We start from the raw sequence: 20,866 nt of genomic DNA on the forward strand, positions 1-20,866 counted from the left end.
GTCTGCTTTATTATACCATATGCTCCTAGAGCACAGGGACCATTCCTTATTCATTCAGACAAAAGGAATAGACATATGGTCAGGAGAAGGCAGAATACATGTCACATTCAGAAAGAACAGTAATTCAATGTGGTTGGAGTAAAAGTAGCATTGTGGTCTTGTATAGCTTATTAAAGAATTGGATTTTATCCTGAAGTTAGAGTTGAAAAAGAAGTGTGATATGATCAGGTTTGTGTCTTTAGAAGGATCTGCCAGATGGCATAGGTTGAAAAGAGAGATAGGGAGACTAATAAGGAAGCTACTTTGGTAATCCGGGGCAGCAATGGTGAAGATCTTAACTAAGATAGTCGTAATGAAGAATCAGAAATACTTAGAAGAGATCACTGGAGAGTAAACTAGAGCAGTACTTCTCAAATTGTCCTGTGCATTAGAATTACCCGGAGATCTTTGAAAGACTCTGATGCCTGGGCCTAACTACATAGGAATGACCTTAGAATCTTACAGTTATTATTATTATTATTATTATTATTATTATTTTGTCTCCAGGGGATTTCAAAGCTTAGCTAAGTTTGAGAAACCATGGGCTGGAGTACTTGGTGTAGACAATGAGAAAGGAAGGGAGAAAAGAAATCTAGTTTTCTAACTCGGGATGAAAAGGTGGAGTATATTTAACTTGAAGAAATAAGCAAATGCACGGCAGAGAAGTGTAAATTTGATTTTGGGCAAATTGAATCTGGGGATTAGAAAGTAGTTGGATATGCTGTTCTTGAACTTAGGAGAAAGAGAGAGGTTGGAGGTGTGTGCTTTATAAATTCTCTGTGTACAGATATTATCTGAAATCATGGTGAATGTAATGTCTAAGAATGTTTATGAAGTGATACTAAAAGAGGACCATGAATAGACCCTGGGGACATCATCATGTAAAAAGTGGCCAGGGGTAGAAGAGCCTGAGAAGGAACGACAAAAATACAAGGAAGGAAAGAGGTATCTCGAAAGCTCTTATGGAGGAGGTTTTCAGCAAGCTGGAGTGACTCACTGTCCAAGTGCTAACGAGAGTTCCAGTAAAGATTTGGGCAGAAAAGTATCTAATATATTTTCCAAGGTCACTGGTGACCTTGGGGAGATGAGTTCCTAGACACAATAGGGACAGGAACTAAATAAAATATGTAAAGAAGTAACCAAAAGGAGAGGAGAAGGCAACCATTACTGTAGTTCCTGAATAGTGTTTTGTTTTGTTTTTCCTGTTCTAGTGGAAAACATCTGATTTTCTATGGAAACTATGTGCATATTTGTTTAACTTCAAATATGACTTTTCTGTGTTAGGAATAGTTCTATAAACAACACATTTGCTAATCGCAAAATAAACAAAGAAAATGATGAATTTTTAAATAATATAAAAGACAACCTTAAGAATATTCTTCTCATCTGCAAACATTGGGGCGCCTGGGTGGCACAGCGGTTGAGCGTCTGCCTTCGGCTCAGGGCGTGATCCCGGCGTTATGGGATCGAGCCCCACATCAGGCTCCTCCGCTATGAGCCTGCTTCTTCCTCTCCCACTCCCCCTGCTTGTGTTCCCTCTCTCGCTGGCTGTCTCTATCTCTGTCGAATAAATAAATAAAATCTTTAAAAAAAAAAAAAAAAGAATATTCTTCTCATCTGCAAACATTAAATAAGCAGTACCCATATAAAATTTGAAGAACTTATGAATTTCACTTTTAATGTGTTATGCTCCATGTGTATACTTTAGGAAAATTGTACCAATCTCACTTTCGCTGTATTTGTACTACAGTATAAAGAACAATTAAAATTTGAATGTTGTACAGTTAATTAATATTTAATAAACATTTTCTTAGTTTAAATGTCTTTGAAAATCACATGTCCCATGCTATTTTTCCTCCTGGATATAATCCCAGTAGTGTTAAGGGATAATATGGTTAAATTGTTTGACAAAACCTTCTCAGCTACTCGTAATTTACAGTTGTTCACCTTTGTCACTTCGCACTTTCTCCCTACTAAAAAATTTAAGTTGTCTTGAAGCTGAATTGTTGACTGAATTTCCAATGTAGTTCATAGTGTTGTCACAGAATACCAAAACAGTGATGCCAACATGTGTTTTAAGCATACACTTTAAGTAAATGGGAGTTTGAGGACATAGCCAGCTTGTAACCAATTTGAAGTTTTATGTTGTTCTTCACCTTAATTTCTGATGTGCAAACTTTATTATAATTCACTTTGACAAAAATGCTTAATAAAATTATTTTATTTTTTCCATAAGAGTAATTTAAAAAATAATCATGAATTGTGGTTCTTTTAAAAGTTAGGATGACGATAGAAGCCATTTAATACTGTTTTTTTGTTTTGCCTTTTTTTTTTTTTCAGAATAAGTATCCTGTTTTTTAACTTTTGAGGAATTTTTCTAGGAGAAACAACATGCAAAATTTGATTCATAAATTATTATAGTTGGCATTTTATATGCTTTAGAACATTAATGTCTCATAGCAATTAGATGTCTACACAAAGAGTATACATTTTAAGTTATAGTCAGTAGTCATGAATCAAAATGAAAGTCAAGCTATGTAAAAATGCAATTTAAAAATATTCTGTGTAAAGCAGAATTAGAGTCCCACATTGGGCTCCTTGCTCAGCAGGGAGTCTGCTTCTCCCTCTCTCTGACTGCTGCTCTCCCTGCTTGTGCTCTCTCTCTCTGTCAAATAAATAAAAATCTTTAAAAAAACAAAAAACAAAAAAACAATTAACACAAAGATTTAGGAAATGGGTAGAGCCCCCAGGCTTGTTGCTAAAACATTAGAGGCAGGGGCACCTGGGTGGCTTAGTCAATTAAGCGTCTGCCTTTGGCTTGGGCCTTAATCCCAGGGTCCTGGAATCAAGCCCCATGTTGGTCTCTCTGCTCAGTGGGAAGTTTGCTTCTCCTTCTCCCTCTGCTTGCCTCTCTCTCTCTAGCAAATAAATAAAATCTTTAAAAATAAAAAATAAATAAAACATTAAAGGCAGGGTTAGATCCAAAAATTCAAAATGAAAAAAAGATTTTAGCATTAGATACCAGTTCTTCTATGGTTAAAGTGACAAACAATAGACCAAGGTTTTTAGGGAGTTTTATTACTTAAATCAAGATAAGACAAAAAGCAAAACCAAAAACTAAACATGCCTCCAATTATGACAAAGTAATCCCCAAGTTCACATTCCCATACAAATATGAAGTGGATGCTAAATCAGCCAACGTTCCCTTCTCCAGTACCCTTCTTGGGCTGCCATGCGGGACAACAGGAAAGATCCTTCTAGTGGACAGGACCCAGCTAGGCAGACAGGCTGATCAAAGAAATCCATTACCATGGAGATAATGTTTACTAGCACTGACAACAGGGTATGATATATGCTCTCGATTAGTGTCTAACCTGGTTCCACTTTAGTAAATGGCCATTAGGTTTGGTTAAAGTCATCATTTGCCCTAGAAGTCCTGAGGATCATGAGAAGCCACATGGGGCTTGATGGAAAGAAGTAAATATTACTAGAGAATTGTCCTGGGGGCACCTGGGGGGCTCAGTCGTTAAGCGTCTGCCTTTGGCTCAGGGCATGATCCCGGGGTCCTGGGATCGAGTCCCGCATTGGGCTCCTCCACTGGGAGCCTGCTTCTTCCTCTCCCACTCCCCCTGCTTGTGTTCCCTATCTTGCTGGCTGTATCTCTCTCTGTCAAATAAATAAAAAATCTAAAAAAAAAAAAAAAAAAAAAGAAAGAAAGAAAATTGTCCTAAATATCAAGAGTACTGGTGCCGGGGCGCCTGGGTAGCGCAGTCGTTAAGCGTCTGCCTTCGGCTCAGGGCGTGATCCCGGCGTTTCGGGATTGAGCCCCACATCGGGCTCCTCCGCTGGAAGCCTGCTTCTTCCTCTGCCACTCCCCTGCTGTGTTCCCTCTCTCGCTGGCTGTCTCTCTGTCATACAAATAAATAAAATCTTAAAAAAAAAAAAAAAGAGTACTGGTGCCACCAAATGCCTGGGAATGCAGTGACTGAGTGTGATTTTGGGTGGGCTGTCATTGAAGAGTGACCACATGTGGGAGAGAAACATTATGTTAAGCAGAGGTAGGTTTTATTTGTATGCTCTGAGCAGCCAAGCACTACCCTGTTCTTCTTCCTCATCTGAAACAGACTCTACATTCTTGCCGAAAAAACTGACAAAGTATCGCCAACAGGGCTAATCACAGTCATCAGCTATTCAGCTTTCGCCAAAGTCCTGCATTGGAGCTGGGAAGGTGAACGAATTTTTTTTTCTCATTGGTTCCTCAACTGGAATGATGTTCAGAGCAACTGGTGACCATTGACTGATTCCTCACTTCACCCACCCTGCCACCTCCACCCAAAACTAGTTGCACTAGGGGAAAATAAAGCAGACACAGGAAGGTAGAGAATGCATGATGGGAAGAGACCCATGCTATGACCACTTTTCAGCCAGGTATACCACTAAGATATCTGAATGTGAAAACTAACACCCATTTTGGCTTAAGAAAATTCAAGTTATATTCTGGTTTCGTTCACTTAGACTCTTGACAACTATTACATGCAAAACTAAAATTGGCACGGGGCACCTGGGTGGCACAGTGGTGAAGCGTCTGCCTTCGGCTCAGGGCGTGATCCTGGCGTTATGGGATCGAGCCCCACATCAGGCTCCTCTGCTATGAGCCTGCTTCTTCCTCTCCCACTCCCCCTGCTTGTGTTCCCTCTCTCGCTGGCTGTCTCTATCTCTGTCGAATAAATAAATAAAATCTTTTTTTAAAAAAAAACTAACTAAAATTGGCACTTTTGAAATAACTTCCTAAGCAATTTTTTTGACAGTCAAGTAAATTTAAGGGGAAAAAATAACATTATACATTATTTTTAAAATGCCAAATTGTCTTCGTAGTTTAAATATCCTTAATCTAAAACCAAGGGATGTTTTGGGAAAATATGTGGTGACATTCTATTTCAGAGGACTAAAGATGACCCCCAAATCATTTTATTCTTTATTAAAAGATATTAGTATTTTTAACAGGAGATGAGAGAAAAGGAGAGATTAAGGATGACCCCTAGATTATTGGCTTGAACTACTGAGTAGAACGTAGACACTTTACTGAGATGGAAAAAGGCCTAGGAAAATAACTAGTGGGGGATTATTAAGAGGTTTGGTTTTAATATATTACACATAAAATGTCTAGTAAGCATCTCATTAATGAGGACATAAATTGTGTCACCATATTCATGAATCTAGAATCCACTAAAGAGGATAGGGATGAAGGCGTACATTTTAGAAACATGGACGTATAATGGTATTTAAAGCTACCTGGTTAGGTAACTTCAAAGGGAAGAGAATGAAATAGTGAGAAAGAAAGGGCCCGGGACACCACCTGAGAATGTGATGTCACAAATGCCAAGAGGGGGAAGTGTTCCAAAAAGTAAAGAGCAGTCCACTCTGGTGAATACTTCCACGAGTTTGCGTAAAAGAACAGATTTGTCTATGCAGTTTGGGAACACAGAAACCATTGGTAACCTTTACATGAACGGTTTCAGTGAAGCAGGGGGACAGCAGTCAGACTGGAATAGTCTGAGTGAACAGAATATGAAGTGGAGAGAAGTGATACACGCATCTCTCCCAAGATTTTGGTGGGCTCGCTAAAAGATAAATGGGGCAGCAAATGAAGAGTTATGGGAGGTCTAGTGAGAGATGGTTTTTTAGTGGGCCATATTTGAGTATGTTTTTATGCTTGTGGGAATGATCTGGAAAAGAGGAAGAACCTGTTGAGAAGGTGAGAGGTGATGATGAATCCGTCATATAAAAAGAGGAAGTAACCTTTGATAGGAGGAGAGGCACTGTTTCCAGTTTGATGGAGTGGAAGAGAAGAGTAGAGAGAAAAAAATAGGTATGGATACACTTGAGTTTATAGATTTGGTGTGGAAGAAGTGAAATTATCCTTCCTGGTATTTACATTTTCTTAAGTAGTAGATGAGGTGTCTTGACAGAAAAGAGAATGGGGAACAGAGGTTTAGAAATATGTGAGAGAAATGGGAGTAGTGGAACTGTCATCCAAGAAAATGGGAAAGCAAGTTTACCAAGAGTTCACAGTAAGATTCCGAGGCCACAAAGGCACATGTATTCAATCAGGATTGGTAATGTTTTTGGAAAAGGAGATTAATTGTGAAAGCAAAAAGATAATATAATTTAGAACATTGGAACACAGATCAGAGCCCCAATTTACAGAATGTTTTATAGTTGATACCTATCTTATCAAGACTGGTTTTTGGTGCTTTGGTCAATAAAATGTGATGTGTTCCATGAAAGGGCATTCTTAGATCTAATTCTTCTTCTTTTTTTTTTTTATTCTAAGTCCCTGTATTTTTTTTTTTTAAGATTTTTTTTATTTATATGACACAGAGAGACACAGTACAAGCAGGGGGAGCGGCAGGCAGAGGGAGAAGGAGAAGCAGGCTGCCCGCTGAGCAAGGAGTCTGATGTGAGGCTTGATTCCAGGACCCTGGGATCATGACCTGACCCAAAGGCAGAGACACTTAACTGACCGAGCCATCCAGGTGCCTGTATTAACTGTTTTGTTTTTTTTTAAATATGTTTGTTTTGTTTTGTTTTTACTTGACCTTGAAGCTACCGAGGACAATAGGAATCTGTCCCACCTGCCCCCAGTTGATTTTCCTTTCAAATGGAGTCCCTTATTTTTTCATTCAGGGGATACTCACCTGGAGGTATTAGTTTGGGCCCAGAAGATCCAGTGTACCGTGTGGTATTCCTCACTGGTCCATTTCAAAGTGGGGAGTGGGGCAAAATATCCCTGAGATCTTAGATCCACTTGGAAAGGGCAGAAACATGATCTCTTATCTGAAAGTTCATAATTTATGTTGGTGACCCTTTTTTAGCTTGCAAATAGGCAAGCATGGAATTTGACCTTTCCCCCCTTTCTTTTAGCCACTAGAGGAAAGGCTATGGATCACTGTTAAATTTTTCTCCAAATTCTTAAAAGCTGCATCCTCACTGGACACAAATGTTAAATCCTGAACTCGTCCCAAAATAATTAGGCATCCTCAGTTTTCCTCCTTTGTTCATCATTTACTTTCTTCCCTTTGTTCTTCTCTCTAAAAAGCAATCTATCTGAACCTGGCTTCTTATTTCTCATTATTGTCCTGCTTTTATCTGACTAATGTTCTGAGATTTCTCTCAGTCCCTCAGATTTCAGACTCTCAGATCTTTTGATTCCTTTTTCTAAATTGCTTCTTCTAGGACACAAGTCCTGTGTATTTTAACATCTGACCTTTTTTTTCCATCACCAAGACCAACGCCCACATTAGCCCTGCTCACTCTTCACTCTGACTCATAGTAATTATTTGCCAACAGTTTTCATCAATTGTTTATTTTTTCCCTTCTCTGACTCATGATATTCATTTCTGCTTACTTTTAGAAGGATGAGCTGATAAAGCAATTCCCTAAACCTTTGGTGACCTCGTTCATTTATTCACTCAGTCTTACTGTGTGCCAAACACCGTGCTGGTTATTGTAGATAAAATGATGAATGACGCAGAGTAGTCCGAGATCCCATTGGGGATGATAGTCTCTCAGGAGAGAAAAAAATTAACTCAACGTTACAGACACGCTTGTCTTCATGGTTTTCAGAACTCTCTCCAATATGATCACAACTTATTTTCTGTTTCTCTCAATGCCAAAAGCATTCATCAGACTTTTCCAACATATCTTTGCTTTGTTTTGTTTTCTAGACATATATAAAAAAAGCTGCATGTGGTGAGAACATAAGGACTTTTAGTGGACTCTTTCACTAGAATCTGTGACTTCGGCTTGGCACAAACTCTTCATATCTCAGTCTCGGTCTTTGAATGTTAATAATAATAATAAAAAAAAAATCACTGATGTGTATTGAATACTTATTTTGGGCCAGCAAAATCAAGTGGTCTCAAGCACAGACTCCCAAACCACCTAGGTCTGAATCTTGGCTCTGCTCCTTATTAGCTGTGTGACTTTTACATCTCAGTGCCTCAGTACCTTCATCTGTAAAATGGGAAGAATAATGTTGGGAATGATTGAGTGAAGCAAAAACCATTAAAACAGTACCGAGCACATCATAAGAGCTATATACGTTTTTAGCAATTTCCGTTATTACTTCTCTGAGTAGGTAGTACTGTTACCCATATTTAATCAAAGAAGAAACGAAATATTTTGCCTGGGGCCACACAGTAAGTGATAGAGTCAGAGTTCCAATCTGGACATTCCGACTTCAGAGCAGGTAGTAGTAACTACTACTCTATATAGCCTCTATTATAGGCTTACTGTAAGACTGTAGTTAAATAATCAACATTTAACAAAGTTTAAAACTATAATGCATTATGAATATGTAAGGTATTATTATCTGTGCTGTAATAAGATCTGATTGAAGAAGACACTAATTTAATTCTTTTCCATACCCTGAAACTTTTAGCTATACCAGTAATTATATTAATGAAGATTTCCATGTCATTGTATAATTTAGACAAGCCTTTCACATACACAAATTTATGTAATTCCCACTATCACTTTCTGAGGTTGGCAAAGTCAGGATCATTATCTCCATTTTAAAAATGAGAATGCTGAGGATCGGGAAAGTTAAGTAACTTACATAAGAATTTGAAGGTAATAAATGAGATAGTCTCTAACATAAGTCTGAAGCCCTGAATCTCATCCTTTGCCTCACCATAATACAGTGCTGTTTTTTAGTCATTTGTCTTTCAACAGATCAAAAACTAATTTTTATGATACGGTTTATCATTATAAACATATATGTGTAAATATTAATATACCCTTCTGTGCAGAACACCCTTGTGCACAACTATTTGAACTGACATTCTTCCCTTTTTTTCTTTTTGAAGATTGTGATTTCTAGCATCATGTGCAGTTATAGCAAAAATGACTGGATGGAACTCTCCAAAATGGCTGAGGTAATGATTTCTTTAGTATATATATTTTTTATTTCTTCTCTTCCATTTTTATTAGTTTTAAATAAAGAGCTGCCATGAAAAATAGCCCAGTAGAAGTAAAATTGAGTGGAAAATGGTAACTTAAAACATTTCTATTATAATTTGTTTACCCTGTGTTTTCATTAAAATGATGGAAATGTAAATTTAAAAGGAATCTATTCTATAAAAGTGGTCCCTTGGATTTCACACACTACCTAAAAATCCTTTATTCTTTGAATCCATATACTCTTTATTTGCATATTAAGCAAACTGTATATTATGATGGATGCCATGATAAAATTTAATTCTACCTTTGAGAATGTAACAGGATCTTACCTTGCCTTTAGGCAAACTAGTTTGACAGCGAGAAGAAATTTTGAATATAAAACTCTTGAATATTTAAAATATAAAAGGTTCATTTAAAACTATTCTAGTTTGAATACAGACATGCATAAAATGGTAGGACAGAATGCTCCTGAATGGAACACTAGTCAGCAGGCTTTCTATAATATAAATTGAATCTTGCACAAATGCAAACAACTAACCATGTGCCTCAAATTTGTATTTCAAATAGAAAAATACATACTTAAAATTATACACTTATGTCCATCACGCTGTCGTGAAAAATATTCTAGACAGCTTTAGCTGAGGTTTCTTGAAAACCTCTCAGAAATGTAGAAGACTACATCTAACAATGCTTATATACTAATGGCCACATTATTAAATATTATAAAGCCTTCTATGATGTTCAAAATTGTACATTTTATTTGGATATCTTAAAACTGCAAGGGGAAAAATGACTTCTGGCACTTAAGGGGGTGAAATTAGACATGATCAGTAATTGGCTTCATGATCTTTGGTGCTGAGACCACTTTATACATGTATTTACCTAATTGACCATGAAATCTTCCACAGAACCTGTGCTTGGCATGAGCTTTGCCAGTTTGAAGCTGACTATGATGAATGGCTTTATCACGCTGCGAGCCTCTCTGCCTTTCTGTAGAATAAAATACTTTAAAATAAATATTTTCTTTAGTAATGAGCATCAACTTTGAAATAAGCACATTTTACTTTTTAAACCTTTAATTAGTTACATGGTAACCAACTTAAAGATACTTTTCACATTTCTCATATTCTGTATCTATTTCTTTAATTTCAGTTTTATTTAATATCATTTTCTAAGTACCTATAGTGCAAAAAAAAAAGAAAGAGGAAAAAAGAACAACAAAAACAAAAGAAAGGAATGAAAGGAGGAGAAAAAGAAGGAAAAAAAATTTTAAAGGAAAAACGATGCTTTCCTTTCAGTCAAACAAGTCTGAAAAATCTTTCCACAGGAAGGAAGTCTACATATCAAGAAGGTCAATCTATAGATGGTGTCAATTAAAAACAATCTTCCCTATAATCTTAAAATATGGACTGTCCCAGGGCCTATCACATGAAGGAGCTCTCCCCAGGCCTCTACATCCCCCTGGAGGGCAGCATTAGGGAGCATGATTCATCATAGCTCCTGTGGTAGATACCCAGTAAAGCTTCGTAGAGTCAGTAGTTGGTTTGTCTTTATGAATACATGCTTCAAAACAGATCAAAACGATTTTTTTTTTTTTACAATGGAAGAGCCCACATTAAAACAAACCAACACAAAAAAATATCCAAGCCAAAGTTACTGTACCACTTACAATGTACATTTCTTTGGGAGTAGTGATAATGGGCAGTAAGAAATCAGAGATATCACATCAGCTGTTCTAGCACCAGTTTTAAGTTCAGCAAATGACTTAATGTGATGATGAATATACTTTAAATTCATGAAGTTCCTCTCCTTATAGTAGATTAATCTTTGAATTACACAATAGGGAACTGAGGAAATCGGTTATGAGCTCTTTACTATTTATATCTAAAAACAGAAATGGCACATGTGTAACATCAGGACAGATCCAGATCCATAACAGAACATGAAAAAGTAAAGATGGAGAAATTTTGTGTCAGAATGAGAATTTGCACAAGGAAGGATCATCATTATTTGTTCGTTTGTTTCACCAGAGGCTACACTGTATTTACTATTCTAAATAAATATTTAAGACCATGTGAGTGGTTAAAAAAAAAAAAATAGAACCTAGGTACATTCTTAAAATATGGTAAGTTCAACTGAATGCTGGGTTTTTCTTAATGTATATCCAGTGTATCTTCTTTATCATGTGCATATTTTTTAGAAAGTTTTGTTTTCTCCTAGAAATAGAACCATACTGAACCAAGCCTTCCTTTGCACTCTAACCCAAGAATGACCACACTCTTAATGTTGTCTTTTATGCATTCTTCAACCTGGTTTGAATTTGTTGTTTTTGAACACCAGGATAAAGAAGCGACCTCTGGAAAAGTTTTCACAGCTTGGTGTCAAATCAGTAGCATTGTTAGGGTCTGCTCTGTTTTTCAGTATCTGATCACAGGCATTCCTCTTTTTCTAAGTCATGGATAACCTACTGCAATTCCATGCAAAGGAAGATCTGTGAAGCACCTACTGTGTGCACAGTCTCTTGCCAGCCAAAACAAAGGTGAATAAGATATAGCCTCAGCTCTATCAGAAAGATACCATTCAAAAAGATCAGAAAGACACCAAACTGAACCATACCGAAAACACAATATCAGGTCTTAAATAGATCTTTACTCATTTTAATAGATCTTGGATCCCTTTCTTTTTTAATGTGCATTAGCTTAGAAAACATAGCCTGTGTCAAAGTTCATGTGAAGATGCTTGATTGAAGGCTACAATCCCAGAGCAGTATGAGTGGGGAGAAAAGGGAAACGAGATAGGAAGAAGGGAAAGCAGAGCCCGTGTGGTGCATGACAGAGCTGGCTCCCACTTCCCAAGGAAATGGAGCCCATTGCTCAGTCACGTGGGACAGAGAACGCCATGTGAAATCATCCTGCCTCCCAAAAGGTTAGAAGAGAAGAAGGGTGAGAGACGTACCTACTGGCCAAATTTCACACTCCAGGGCTTTCCCTTCCTCCACACTTCTGGGTTGTGTATTCTGCCCCTTTTGGGGCCGCCACTAAGGAAGTTAAATGCCACATCATGTAGTGAAATGTTTCTTGTGAGATGTTGTGAGGTCTAAACCAGAACTGGAGATCTAAACCCAGCCCCCTGGACAGCCCTGGCTGGGCATTGGCATTCCTGGAGCTGCCACTGGGACAGGTGTGGTGACAGCTGTGGCAAAGTGCAGCTTTTGTGCCAAGGGAGCTGTGAAAGCTGGCAGTGACAGGAGTTGTGAGAGACTAAGGTCCCTTTTTAAGCTAGTGGCAGAAGCTTGAGTGGCAAGTAAGGCGATCAGATTTGAAGCAGCAGATAAATTGAGTATGGTTCCATAGGCCTCACTGCCACCCTAACCCCAGTTTAGCTGAGATAGTGCCACTCGTCTTCTTGTCCTCAGTCAATCAGAAATCTTTCCACTATCTTTCTTAAGATGCAAAATCCTTAACTTGACCTGGAAGTCTTACATGGTTTGGCCCTGGCCTGCCTCCCCAGTGTCATTCTTAGTTTGTCATCCACGTTCCACACCCACTGGCCTTCTTTAACTCTTCTGACCCACTCCCAACTGAGAGCCTTTGCTTTTCTCTTGGCCTGGAATATTCTCTCTTGCTCACAGAATGTTCTCTCTTTCTCAACTCTGACTGGTAGATTAAACCCTCTGTTATGCTCCTTCTAAGCTCCTGTCCTCAGAAGCCAATTTACCATTAAAACTAATGAAACATAAGCTTCAGGGCCCTTACTTGCCCAAGTCACTTCCAAACCCCTGCACTTGGATTTTGTATTTGTGATTTTAATTAATTTTTTTCTTAAAGACATTTCCCCAATTTGTTTAAGCTTCAGGCTCCCCAGAATCTAGGTGTACCTCTGCTTGTGCTTTTCCTTTGTGGCATTTAATGAAGTAATCAGCAATGGTGTCATTAGCTCTTTAACGTCTGTCCTGCTTATTACAGAGCAAGCTCCTTGGGGGTGTAGACTCCTGGCTGGTTTACTGCTTAATCTCCAATTCTAAGCACAGGGCTTTGCCTACCAGTGGGTATCCGTCACATATTTGTTGAAGTAAAATAGGGGTACAGAGCTGGTGTACTGACATGTGACAAACAAAAAGGAAGCAATTACAGAATAAATGAGAAGAGTGGCACTTTATTTGGCACCAATGAACTTGAGGTGATTAAGTTACAAAGTAGAAGGTTTTAAGTCAGGGATCTGATGAGGGACTGCCAAATGTCTGACCGTGATTGGTAGGATGACACAAGGAAGGCCCAGGGGAAAGAGAGGTATCAAAACCAGGTGACCACACTATTCCTAGCAGAGGGTCCAAAGAAACCACTTAAAAACCAGGTTCTTAACACTTTTTAACCTGAATTTGGGCTAGCAATGTGTCATGAAATTAAATTGATGTGTCATGAAATTAAATTGATGTTAGAGTTATGAGATCTCAAGTAAGCTGAGGTGGAAAGCAGACAGGTGCTTTACAGAAATGTGTAGCAGCAGGTGGGGGTATAAGTCCCTGCAGAGTGACAGTTAGCAAGACAGAATGCAATCAGGAAAGGCGGACACCTCCTTGCAGACAAGAGGTCATCACGGACTTAGTGTCCAGTGAGACCTAAGCCCGTTCAAGGGTTAACCCGTGTCAAATCCAATTCATAGTGGTTTAAGATCCCAGATTTGTGTCTCCAGTTGTGGATAGTTGAGACTAGATGATGGTGTTGCTATATAGAAAGTCAACATTGGACATCTTATATTCTTTAACAGACAAAATTAAGAGAAAATTCAAGAAGTGTACCTTTCATGTCCCACCAGGGGAACACCCTCCTGACCCTCTCAGGCTCTGATGCTCTTTGCCAGCCCCCACCTCCCATGGAAGCCTTCCTTCCCACTTGGGCTCTGATATACTACAGCAAGCCACCGTCCATGTGGATTTCCATCTTATTGTTCTCAGGCTCTGATACCCCACACTGGGCTCTCGTGGCTCTTCCTATATCCTCTTGGTCAGCTACCTTGCTCTGTCCCACCCAATGACTTTCAAACTATATTGATCAGGAAGGAACGGAGCAGTAAGGAAGGAAGAAGAGGAAGAACTTTGTATCTGATTTTGTTGTATATATTGTACGAAGGTTTGTGGTTTCGCTAACCTCGTTTCTCTGAGAGTTTTTAAAAACTACGTCAGAGAATTTTAGAAACTACACTGCTACCACTATTCTGATAATTACTTAGTATTTCCGTTTCTTTCCCCCGCCCCCACTGAAGCATAAATAGTTACTTTAAATCCTTTTGCAGATGAAAACTGGAGAAGGGCAGGTTGGAAAATCTAATCGGATGGCTGGATGATGGATGGATGGATGGATGGATGGATGGATGGATGGATGGATGGACAGAGAGAAACTGATAAGACAGTAATTGCTTATACTTGCATTATATTTACTACAGTCCAGGGGCACTGTTCTAAGTCATTCATTTTTCTTAAACTGATTTATAGCTTACAAAAGCAACCTATGAGTTACTTTGACGGTTTTCCACTTTTTGGAGACAAGGAAACTGAAACAAAGGAGAGTCAAATAATACGCCCAAGCCCACACAGGCAGAATGTAGTAAAAGTGGGATTCCAACCCATGAAATCTGCCTCCAGAGTTCCGGCTATTAACATAGACATTCTCCTTCATATAAATAAATGGGTGATAAGTAGATAATGTATGAAATTAGAAACAGCAGATTTTCTATGCCATGGCCTTCCCTAGATTACTTTATTGTGTAATCATTTAGGTGAGGTAGAAAAAACTCTGGGCTAAGTGAGTAAACTAAAAAGCTGTGACTAACAGGAGTCAGAATGCATGCCCAGTTTCAGTTAATTTAACATTTCATGCTAATTCAGCAATTAAGGCTTTTCGAATGCATATAGTTGCTTCGAAATGGAATTAACTGCCTTTTAAGGTGGTGTACATCCTGTGACAAGAATATTCGAGCAGAGGCCAAATGAATGTTCTCTCTCTCTTGGTGTCACCTGGAGCAGGATTATCTCAGTTTTGAGATAATCAAAGGCCTTTTCAGATGTGTTTGGTGTGTCAGTGTTTGTAGACGTATATAATACTGGGGAAATCTTTATTAATTAGTCACTGAAAAGCCTTTAAAGGGTATAGATGGTTTTACAAGATTTTAATTTTACTTCAAGGTTAGAAGCTTTAAGGATGTCAAATGTTATGTTTTCTTAACACACTGTACCAACTCTAGCCTTGGAATTAGTGATTTCTAATAAGTTTTGATGGTAAGAACATAGGCTCTGGACTCAAAATGCTTGGTTTCAAGACCCTACTTTCATTTACAAGATGTGAGATATTAAGCAAGTCCCTTGAACTCTTTGTAACCTCTATTTTATCATTTGTAAAATGGGAATAATGATATATCCCACTACAAAGAGCCTAGTAAAGTATCTGGCATATCGTAAGTACTCAATAAATGTTAGCCGTTATCATCTACTATCATAGCTAATTGTAAGCATCCACTTACATTTTAAGAAATATGTATAATGTAAATATGTATACAGAGGCCACCTAAAGTTTATCTAATCCAAAATGTTGTTGAACTGATTTACTATTAATTGCTGCATTTCAGCTAAATAAAGAAGTCTAAAGGAAATATTTGAAATAACTAAGAAAAGTGCAATACTGTATATAATTGCAATATTCAATCTTTTAATTAAGCTGGTAATTCCCACATGACATGGTTTTTAGATAGGTCCTATTATGTACAGTTTACACTTGAGTAGTTGGAGACAAAGAAGATTAACTGACTTCCTAAAGCATCCCCAATTCCTTAGCATATCTGGGATTAGAACCCAGAATTTAGGCTGTGCTTTGTTCATGCTTACCACTAAACCAGCAGGGGGAAAAAAAAGTAGCATAATCATGGTAATGTTCAGATAATATGAAGCATTTTAAAACTGAATTAGGGAATCAAAACCATAATGAACCCATATTAGAAAACAGGCTGGATGATCAAATGAACTTTCACAAATATGCAAAAGGAAAAGCGGACTCACTAATGAATAAGATAGGTAAGAAAGTCAACCGAGAAATAGCCAACTAGAATTCTTCTTGTTGAAGTCCTGCTTAAAATTCATAAAGCAGGAAAAAATAGGCTAAAATCTTGAAAAATCAGGAAAAAAAGCAAGCCCTTGAAGAAACAGCTGTTGGCCTAAAGAAAGGTCCGATACACTTAGAAAGTAGTGAACTCTTATTTTTAAGCCTTTGCATGGTGTGACAGACATGTTTAATGTTACGGAAACAGACTCAAGCTTCTAGTTGACCTTACTTAAAAAGAAATTGTGGTATTGGAGAAATTCTAGACGTTAAGTAAAATAGTATACAAACTTGAATCATTTATAGTTTATCCCCCAACCTTCCAGTTACCATCTTACACTATTTAAAAAAAAGTGTTTTGCTTGTTCTTAAGAGTTTTTCACAGACTGGTCAAGAATTCTGTGATTCACATAGTCTAAAAATACTTCAAATGAACTATTATGTTCGTTTTCACTGGACCCATTTATATATTAATGAATTAATGAGCTAAATTAGAAGGAAACCTATTTAATTATTATAGACAAAATTATCTACACTTCATGTTTCTTATCATGGACTTATTTTCAGTGCAGTACTATTGATTCTCAGTTAAAAACATTTTAAATTTCACTTATGCATCCCAGGTAGCCTATGATTTCCAGTACCAATTATCCAGAAGTAGTAAGATTTATTTCTATAACAATAAAAAGCTATGTAGGGAAGACTAAGTGTGACGTCAAACAGATTTGGCTTAAAATCTCTGCTGTGTCCCTTAATACACCAGGTTTGTCATGAACTCGCCTGTGCTTTGGTTTCCTTGTCTGCAAAATTGGTGTCCCACCAATCCAAGGATGATGAGAATCAGAGATAACAAATATAAAGCACATAGAGCAGTGAGTGACCTCTTATAAGCACGAAATGAACATTTGTCTGGTTATCGTTGTTGATACAGACACTCTCGTTTGAGAGTCAGAATATACCTCACAGAAAATGGAAGAGTTTAAATTTGACCAATGTGACCTATGTTGAGTTACCAATGGTGAAAAAGGATCGAGACACAAATAAAGCTTTGCCTTTTCTTGCATTTTCCTTCCACATCATCAAGGCTTCCGGAGCAGATGCCCTGGAGTTAAATTTATCGTGTCCACACGGCATGGGAGAAAGAGGAATGGGCCTGGCCTGCGGGCAGGTAAGGACCTCAACAGCTGCCATCACGTATTTCTGGGTGACAAGAACAGGCCCCTGTATGGATAGTAACTGTACCTTAGGCAAGAAGATGTGTGGATCAGATGACTGGCTTGAGACTTCCAGGTCTGCATTGTTTAAATATTTAGTGCTTAAAAAGTGGAAAATGAGGGAAACTGAAATTACAGCAACTGTTTAGTTTTATTGAGGAAAATATCACATTATGTGCTTGACAGGAAGTAATATCATAACAAATAGTTTTTAAAAGCACTGGAGCAGAATTAGCTGATTTCAAATGCAATGTTCTTTATTCATTCCTGATGCTGATCCAGTTTCCCTGGAGCAATATACTGTACAAAATGCATTGTTCGTAGTGATTTTGTAGTAAATGGGGCACAGCACAAATTGTATTTTACATTTTTTAGCATATGATCATTATTCCCTAACTGTGTTTTGGGAGTTGCAAAAAGACTTTGATGCTATTTTTATTTTGGGATACAATAAATGGAACCTTCATGCTAAAATACTTTCAATAACCTAATGAATAAAATGTGGAAATATATGTTAATATGTAGAAAATACTGCATCTTTATGTAACTAGATACAGTGTTGTATGTTAAGGAGCAATGTAAAAGCTTCATGCTAAAAAGGTGAGTGTTTTGCATCTAATTTGGCTTTTAAGCCCAGAGGGAAATGGTGTGAATTAAATAATATGAAATGTTGTCATTTATGATAAATTTTCTAGTCCTGGAAGGTTTACTTTTATCTTTACATCTGGCACAGGGCCTTGTACATAGTAGGTGCTCAATTCCTTTTTTGTTTGTTTGTTTGTTTCTTTTCCCAAATCCTTGGATTATTTAAATTAAACTCAGAGGCCAGAGGCCCTAATTTGGAAGGGCAAAAATTTCTGCTTATTCAAATGAACCTAGGTGGCTATTTTCATATTAGCATTCAGGGAGGATTTTAAAGTACCTTGTAAATATTTAATTAACGTTCAGAATAGATTTGCGACTTAGGAAGAAACCATTCTCTTATAGCAGCAGGAGAGAAGGGCTTAGTCAAATGTTTTTCAAGTATAGCCTCTGTTCCACTCACAACAGGTTACCCAGAAGATCAGTCAGTGTGGTGACAGAACCAAGCCTCAGAAATATTTAATAGAGGGAAAATATCATTATATTAAATCCTGACTTCTGTGAGGCAAGGCTTGGGTGACAATGTGTCAACATGTGTAGCTTGAGTGAAATGAGGAAGGCTTCTAAGAGGACAGCCGGAACAGGGCCTGGGGTAGTCAGGGTTCTCTCTTCATAACCCTTGCACAGTGTCTGAAACTTAGACCCAAGATATTTTTTAGTTACATGGATAAAAACAGCTATGGAAACATTTAAATCTATTGACTAGTGTTTTAAAGAAGGTTACATTTTAATATATATTCCTTGCCACAGAAATGACAATTATTTTGCAAATATTGCCCAACCTTGAGCTTATTTTTTAGAGTGGGCTTTGGCTCTGTGAGCACATCTGAACTTACCCAGCTGTTAAGTGTCTTAGGTGTATCCTCTCCAGAGAGATATTTAGCTACATAAAATTTTGCACAGCCTTTGGCTGAATGAGGATACCGAGCGTTAAAATTTTGCAGTAGAGTTAGTATTAACATTTCTAAAACTCTTGGAAAACATATGTTCCAAAAACCATGATACCTTAGGCTGAAGGGAACTTGGGAACATTGCCGTTTCACTTGTTAGTTATAATCTCTAAAACTAAAACCAGTTCTTATCAGCCACATTTAGACATTTTCTTTTGAATTATATTCTCTTTTAAATCATAGAATTGAAAAATAAAACACATTTAATCATTTTTGCTCCAACATATTTTAAACGATTACTCTGCCTCAGGACACAGGAATGTTCAATATTTTAAACGGAGGAAAGGAAGAATATTAGTGCTTTAAAAAAAAAAAACTTCGGTATAAATCTGACTGTAGAGTGGGCACAGGCGTGTCTGGGGTTATTCATCTTTTCCCTTACTTCCTTTTATTTTCTTTATCTACTTCCTGTTCCCGTTGCCTCTTCCTTTCTCTTTGAGCTTTGTAGTCTTGAGCACTTGTGAGCTGGTGGGATGGGAAATTTGTACTCCATGTTGGGGGCTGAGGAGCCATTGCAATTCCTCTCCCCCATTGCAGTGCGATCCTGCATCCCATCTCTTGGAAACAACGCGTGTGCAAAGCACAGAGCTGTGTGCATCGCCAGAACCTGATAAGTGTTTGTTTCCTGAATGAAACAAACTGACATTAGTTCCATGCCTAGAATATTTATCTATTGGAAACACTCTCTTGTACTTTTTCCACTTCTGGTGTTTCCAGAAATTATCATAATTTTAGCCCCTTAAGAAGAGGCAGAGTGTCACAGGATAGTATATTTTTCTTTCTAAGCAGGTTTTTTCTTCCATTATGTCATATATTTTCTCACAAATATTTCACAAGTGAAAAATGCTGCCTTTGTATCTAAGTGATTTTATATTAACTACATATGTATTTATTTAAATATATATTTATATATTTAAACTCTTAATAAATGTTCCCATAAGAGACCAAATATTGTGAAATTTTTGAACAGAGAAGGCTATAACCTCTACTCCACAATATATAGAAATCATTTATTTACAAAATTTGTAGAAATAAAGAAAATCTGAAGCTGACCTTGGGAATTTGAATTGTATGTTTCCTGCAAAGTAAAATGGAAAAGCCCCCAATAACTTTGATTCTCAAGCAAAAGTGAAAATATGCTCTAGCTTGAGTTGTGGATGCTTTAAAGAGTCAAAGGTATATTACAACATGAAAAAAAAATTAGTTTTCTTCTCCTCACAATAACCCTCTGAGCAGGTTGAGTTTTTATCCCATTGTATAGTAAGAACAACAATAAAATGAAAACAAAAACAAAACAAAAGAACAACAAGAAACTGAAGCCTCCATGCTTCCCCGTTCACAAATCTGGTCAGCAGTTGCCAAGGCCTGAGCTTTGATTACCATGTAAACCTGGATATAGATAAGTCACCGAGAACAGTTCTTAATAAATTGGTATTCCAGTGTAAGCATAAAATATTATTATAATTATTAACTGAAAGCACAGTAAAGGACTAAGTTATCTGTGAAGTCTTTTGTAGTTCTAAATTCCCATTTCTCTAAATATATAAAAACACAAGCAAGGGGAACCTGGGAGGCTCAGTTGGTTGGGCGTCTGCCTTCGGCTCAGGTCATGATCTGGAGGTCCTGGGATCAAGCCCCGCATTGGGCTCCCTGCTCAGTGGGGAGTTTCCTTTCCCTCTCCTAATTCCCTTGCTTGTGCTCTCTCTCTCTCTCTCTTTCTCTCTCTCTGTCAAATGAACAAAAATAAGATATTTAAAACACACACACACACACACACACACACACACACACACACACACACACGCAAGCCTGAATCTACTACGTAGATGTTGCATCTCTCTGGAATAAGGGAGCCTCCCTGATGTCTTAATATTCAGATTTAAAATGGTCTAAAAGTGGTCTATGTGTAGTCCATGTAAACCAATTTCCTGTGCCGGCATATGACTTCATAAATATAATTAAACGATGA

General features: G+C 37.6%; 1 protein-coding gene across 2 annotated transcripts in view; it reads left to right on the plus strand.

Annotated features, from left to right (window-relative positions):
- Positions 1 to 20,866, plus strand: part of DPYD (dihydropyrimidine dehydrogenase) — a 788,803-nt gene that overhangs the window by 516,378 nt on the left and 251,559 nt on the right. For both annotated transcript variants that reach the window (XM_026497557.4, XM_048220250.2), the window contains exons 15-16: positions 8,910 to 8,978; positions 17,176 to 17,259. In XM_026497557.4, the coding sequence (XP_026353342.2) occupies positions 8,910 to 8,978; positions 17,176 to 17,259 (153 nt within the window). The remainder of the gene's footprint in view (positions 1 to 8,909; positions 8,979 to 17,175; positions 17,260 to 20,866) is intronic.

The sequence above is a fragment of the Ursus arctos genome, unplaced genomic scaffold, assembly GCF_023065955.2.
Source record: "Ursus arctos isolate Adak ecotype North America unplaced genomic scaffold, UrsArc2.0 scaffold_12, whole genome shotgun sequence".
Lineage (NCBI taxonomy): Eukaryota > Metazoa > Chordata > Mammalia > Carnivora > Ursidae > Ursus > Ursus arctos.